At 42.7% G+C, this 6491-nt stretch overlaps 1 protein-coding gene across 1 annotated transcript; it reads left to right on the plus strand.

The window, feature by feature from the left end:
- Positions 1 to 2189: 2189 nt before the first annotated feature.
- LOC117130981 lies at positions 2190 to 5881 on the plus strand. Its single transcript, XM_033283482.1, has 2 exons — positions 2190 to 3384; positions 3457 to 5881. Exons 1-2 carry the CDS (start codon positions 2761 to 2763, stop codon positions 5446 to 5448), a joined length of 2616 nt encoding a protein of 871 aa, XP_033139373.1. The 5' UTR covers positions 2190 to 2760; the 3' UTR covers positions 5449 to 5881.
- Positions 5882 to 6491: the final 610 nt, after the last annotated feature.

Genomic DNA, 6491 nt, shown 5'->3' on the forward strand with positions numbered 1-6491 from the left:
TTCAGTACACAAAGGACGTCTGTGGGTGTCCACCAGCACACACAGGATGTCCGTGGCTGTCCGTCCGCACACACAGAACGTCCGTGGCTGTCTGTGTGTGTCTGTGTGTGTCCGTCAGCACACACAGGATGTCTGTGGCTGTCCATCAGTACACATATCAGCACGCTGGTCCTTGGACTCATCACGCTGGCCCTTCCCGTGGACTGTTCGGGTGATTTTGGCCCACATGGGCTGTCTGTTCAGTACACACAGGACGTCTGTGGGTGTCCGTCAGCACACACAGGATGTCTGCGTGTGTTCGTCAGCACAACCATGACGTCTGTGGCTGTCCGTGTGTGTCCGTCGGCACACACATGACGTCCGTGGCTGTCCATCAGTGCACATATCAGCCTGTTGGTCCTTGGACTCAGCACACTGACCTTTCCCATGGCTGTCCGTGGCTGTCCGTTAGCACACACAGGATGTCCGTGGCTGTCTGTGTGTGTCCGTGTGTGTCCCTCAGCACACACAAGACGTCTGTGGGTGTTGAGGTCACGAAACCCATGGTTCAACCAGAGTCTCACCAAACCGTCCAAAAATTTGAAGGACCATCCACTCCAGAAGATAAGAAATGACCATGTACAGAGCAGAGGCGTGATCCATGCCTATTTTCTCAAAGGAGAACCACCTGATACAAATTCCATTCCCAAACCGAAACAGTTCCAAGGTAAGGTTTTAGAATCTCAAAAGAGGATGAAAGCTGACTTGCTCTATCTTGGTGCAGGTTTACATAGTTTCGAGGTCGAAACCTTGTCAAGAGGGAGGGGATGTTGTTGTGGTCACGAAACCCATGGTTCAACCAGAGTCTCACCAAACCGTCCAAACCGGCCATCTAGAAGGTACCAGCGACCGAGGTTCAGTCCAAGGCGTATATCTCCACAACCAGAAGGACTTTCAACATGAAACCAATTTTATTGGATTCTACACTCAAGAAGTAGTCCAGCCCAATTGGAATCGAGCCAAAGTATTCACGGAGCAAGAAGTTATGAATTTTACAAGTCAGACGTTTCCCAGCCCGTCTATCTGCGAGTACCCGATTTAGAAGGAGATTCCAGCCCAAGGAAGGAGCGGCCTGAACCAAAGCCCATCATAGGATTCAAGAGAAGTTTATCAGCTTTCCAGAAAGCCCAAGATCAGGAGAAATGGCAACGGAATTATGAAGTTATGATCCAATCTCCAAAACCGGTCAAACCAGTTCTACACTTGCCTCAATTGGAAGCTAACCGGTTCAATCAGCTTCAAACCAGACATTGGCGACCAGGAGATATATCTATGCATTCAGGAAGTCTATCCAATGGTCTAGAAGAGTCAGAGAAGTTCATTCCATGCACCAGTCCACATAGGATCAGGAGGATCCTCATTAACCCCAACTTGCCTTATTTGGAGCTTCTTGCCATCCAGCTCCAACAGCTCTTTTTCCTTCAGATTAGGCACGACCTCAGCACCCTCCAAACCATCAAGAAGGTTCCCAGGAAGCTTAGTTATCCCCTCAAACCGTCCAGATACAAGGAGAACACCATCTACATTTATTTGGCCAAGATTCTCATCATAAAGCCTCCAACGGCTAGTTTTCATGGAGCCATCAATTCCTTTGCTTCCAAGTTTATTATTTCGACTTTATTAGTTTCCTTATGTCATTTTATGACTGTTAGAGAGTCCCAGTAGTCGAGCCTATAAAGCTCAAGTTGTTTCTTCATTGTAAATCACCCATCTTTGAAAGTATTATGAATTATTCAGTTTTTCTAGTTTTGTCAAAACTATTGTTCTAAGTCTTTTGAGTGTGTGAGAAACAACTCTGGAGCAACTTGACTTATCAAAGCATCCTTTCATAGAGCTTTGTGGCGTCCATCATCCCATTTCCATCCACCAATCGATCTTGAGAGTGATACACATCCAGCAAGACCGGTTCCATCTTCATTCATCTTCCATCCATCGATCCTTGTTGAGAGTGATACACATCCAGCAACAAAGATTCCATCTTCATCAATCTATCCTTTTTCTATTTGTTTTTATTCATAGTATCATTTTGATTCATATTCATATTTGTTTCTGTTTGCATCATAAAAACTCTAAACTCATAAAAATCGGTTCTCTTTGTTTTCAGGTTTAAACCTTGGTTCCACCATTCAACCAATTCGTGGGTTACCCCCCCCTGTGCCTACAACATTTTGGTATCAGAGCTGAAGCTCCTGAATCAGGTCACTCTATCCTTGCATCATTCATATTTGTTTGCATTTGTTTTCATTAAAAAAAAAAAACAGTTTTTGCATTGTTATTGTTGTTCTTTAGAAAAGAAAACTAAAGAAGGAGTTGTCTAGTTTGATCCACGAAATTCTTTTGAAATACTTGTCTAGTTGTTTGCATTCATTCCCCCCAGCTCCACTTGCCATATTTAGATTTTGTGCATTCATTTAAAAAAAAAAAATCTGCATTTCCATATTTGTTTCTTGCATAAGAAAATTCAAAAAAAAAAAATAAGTGTTAGTTTTCTTTCCATATTTTTTTTTCACTTGTGTTAATTGTCATTCCATATTGATTCATTTCGTTTTTGCATTGAGAAAACCAAAAGAAAAATTATTTGAGCATAGTTTATTCCATTTCGGTTCATAATTGCAATTTTTCGGTTTAATTTTAATTAGCTTGCATTTTTGGTTCTTATTTTGATTCGACCAGGATTTTTCCATACCTTCACTTGATCTTTGAGAGTGTTTTCAGGAAGCCATGGTAGGAAAAACACACGGCCAAAGTCAGATGGCCAAACAGAACCAACAGTTGACAGCTTTGCAAGAGATCAATGATCGGATTGCTCAGTTGAGGAAAAGAAACAAGGCACGAGTCCAACGTCCACAGCAAGGAGAAAGGAGATTTGGAGATGCACCAGAGGCTGTCTATGTCGAGCCCAAGCCACCAGATCCTTCAAGGATCAATCAACATCCAACTTCTCAAACCCATACTCATCATGTTGCTAATTCTCGGTTTGATCATAAATCTTTTGCTGATAAAATTGAACTCTTTACATTTTCAGGAGGAAGAAGCTACCTATTTTGGGAGAGGAACCTTGATGAATGGTTTCACTACAACAACATTCTGAAAGAAGAGAGACTATCTTATGCCATTGATCAACTAAGAGGTAATGCCTTCAAATGGTGGGTACAAGAAGAAGATGATAGATGGTTTTACAAGGAGCCAGCTATCAAAACGTGGAGAGATCTTAAGGAAGTCATGAGGGATGAATTTTCACCAGAACTCACAAGTTCTAAGATCCGAAAGATATACCCAAGGAGGTATCTAACTCATGTTTCCAAAGAAAATCCAGAACCTGTTATTGTCCAAGTAAAGGCTAAGGTAAGTCCTATACTTGATAAATCAGTTAATGAATCATCTACCACTTGTATGAGTCACTTGTCTTTGTCCAAGGATGATAAGACAGGTCCTGAAGTCAAGAAAGAAACGATCTCAAAGTCCTTGTTGGATTTAAAAGTTGTTCATGATTTAAGTCCAAGGAATGATGAGATTTCAAACCCAAAGAAAGAAGAGGCATCAAGCCAAGGTAAGTCTTCTAAATTTAAAGATTTAAAAGATCAGACATGTTCTAGATGTCATAAAAGAGGACACTTTGCTGTAGTTTGCCCTACTAAGAAAGCATTGACAGAAACATCACTAGAAGAGAAAACAGAATTATCTATGAAAAGTGATAGTTTTATTCAATCTGATTTATTGGTTCCAAATTCTTGTGTAATGCACTTGTCTTTGTCAAAGGGTGATGTAACAGGAACTAAGGAGCATGAATTCAAAGGAGAGGAGCCACCAGGCGCCACACCTGTGATGGACCAGAAGATGGTTCAAGACACAATGCAGTCCATGTTGCTTAAAGAAGCAAAACCGGTCATAAAAGTATCCCACCAAGGTAAGTTTCAAACACCACCTTTGGATACTAGTACTGACGTGTGTGTTCTTGGTACAGGTAGAACAAATGAAAGCTATAAGCTTATTGTAGTTCCAAAGAAAGAACCAGACCCTAAGCTCAGCCATGGACCACTTCTAAGTGGAAACCGAAATCAATCTGAACAATCCATTGTTCAAGTTCTAAAACCTATGGTAAGATTCCTTTTAGATAAGCATGTTCTTAATATTTCAATGACAGATATAATGCACTTGCTTTTTGTCCAGAATGTTGAGAATTTTTCAGGTTGCAAAGAAGAAAGCTTCAAAGAAATCCCACCAGATTATCATATGTTGCTAGGAGGATCAACTCCAAAGATGATCAGAAACGTGGCCACCAAAAATTTGAAGGACCATCCACTCCAGAAGATAAGAAATGACCATGTCCAGAGCAGAGGCGTGATCCATGCCTATTTTCTCAAAGGAGAACCACCTGATACAAATTCCATTCCCAAACCGAAACAGTTCCAAGGTAAGGTTTTAGAATCTCAAAAGAGGATGAAAGCTGACTTGCTCTATCTTGGTGCAGGTTACATAGTTTCGAGGTCGAAACCTTGTCAAGAGGGAGGGGATGTTGTGGTCACGAAACCCATGGTTCAACCAGAGTCTCACCAAACCGTCCAAACCGGCCATCTAGAAGGTACCAGCGACCGAGGTTCAGTCCAAGGCGTATATCTCCACAACCAGAAGGACTTTCAACATGAAACCAATTTTATTGGATTCTACACTCAAGAAGTAGTCCAGCCCAATTGGAATCGAGCCAAAGTATTCACGGAGCAAGAAGTTATGAATTTTACAAGTCAGACGTTTCCCAGCCCGTCTATCTGCGAGTACCCGATTTTAGAAGGAGATTCCAGCCCAAGGAAGGAGCGGCCTGAACCAAAGCCCATCATAGGATTCAAGAGAAGTTTATCAGCTTTCCAGAAAGCCCAAGATCAGGAGAAATGGCAACGGAATTATGAAGTTATGATCCAATCTCCAAAACCGGTCAAACCAGTTCTACACTTGCCTCAATTGGAAGCTAACCGGTTCAATCAGCTTCAAACCAGACATTGGCGACCAGGAGATATATCTATGCATTCAGGAAGTCTATCCAATGGTCTAGAAGAGTCAGAGAAGTTCATTCCATGCACCAGTCCACATAGGATCAGGAGGATCCTCATTAACCCCAACTTGCCTTATTTGGAGCTTCTTGCCATCCAGCTCCAACAGCTCTTTTTCCTTCAGATTAGGCACGACCTCAGCACCCTCCAAACCATCAAGAAAGTTCCCAGGAAGCTTAGTTATCCCCTCAAACCGTCCAGATACAAGGAGAACACCATCTACATTCATTTGGCCAAGATTCTCATCATAAAGCTTCCAACGGCTAGTTTTCATGGAGCCATCAATTCCTTTGCTTCCAAGTTTATTATTTCGACTTTATTAGTTTCCTTATGTCATTTTATGACTGTTAGAGAGTCCCAGTAGTCGAGCCTATAAAGCTCAAGTTGTTTCTTCATTGTAAATCACCCATCTTTGAAAGTATTATGAATTATTCAGTTTTTCTAGTTTTGTCAAAACTATTGTTCTAAGTCTTTTGAGTGTGTGAGAAACAACTCTGGAGCAACTTGACTTATCAAAGCATCCTTTCATAGAGCTTTGTGGCGTCCATCATCCCATTTCCATCCACCAATCGATCTTGAGAGTGATACACATCCAGCAAGACCGGTTCCATCTTCATTCATCTTCCATCCATCGATCCTTGTTGAGAGTGATACACATCCAGCAACAAAGATCCCATCTTCATCAATCTATCCTTTTTCTATTTGTTTTTATTCATAGTATCATTTTGATTCATATTCATATTTGTTTCTGTTTGCATCATAAAAACTCTAAACTCATAAAAATCGGTTCTCTTTGTTTTCAGGTTTAAACCTTGGTTCCACCATTCAACCAATTCGTGGGTTACCCCCCCTGTGCCTACAACAGTGGGTGTCCGTCAGCACACACAGGACGTCCGTGCCTGTCCATCAGTACACATATCAGCACGTTGGTCCTTGGACTCAGTACGCTGACCCTTCCCGTGGACTGTTTGGGTGATTTTGGCCCACGTGGGCTGTCTGTTCAGTACACACAGGACGTATGTGGGTGTCAGCCAGCACACACAGGACGTTCGTGGCTGTCCGTCAGCACAAACAGGACGTCTATGGCTGTCCGTGTGTGTTTGTGTGTGTCCAACGGCACACACAGGACGTCTGTGGCTGTCCATCAGTACACATATCAGCCTGTTGGTCCTTGGACTCAGAACGCTGACCCTTCCTGTGGCTGTTCGTGGCTGTCTGTTAGCACACACAGGATGTCGGTGGCTGTCTGTGTCTGTTCGTGTGTGTCCGTCAGCACACACAAGACGTCTGTGGGTGTCCGTCAGCACACACAGGACGTCCGTGTGTGTCCGTCAGCACACACAGGACGTCTGTGGCTGTCCGTGTCTTTACGTGTGTGTCCGTCAGCACACACAGGACGTCCATGGC

This window comes from Brassica rapa, unplaced genomic scaffold, assembly GCF_000309985.2.
Source record: "Brassica rapa cultivar Chiifu-401-42 unplaced genomic scaffold, CAAS_Brap_v3.01 Scaffold0758, whole genome shotgun sequence".
Classification (NCBI taxonomy): Eukaryota; Viridiplantae; Streptophyta; class Magnoliopsida; order Brassicales; family Brassicaceae; genus Brassica; species Brassica rapa.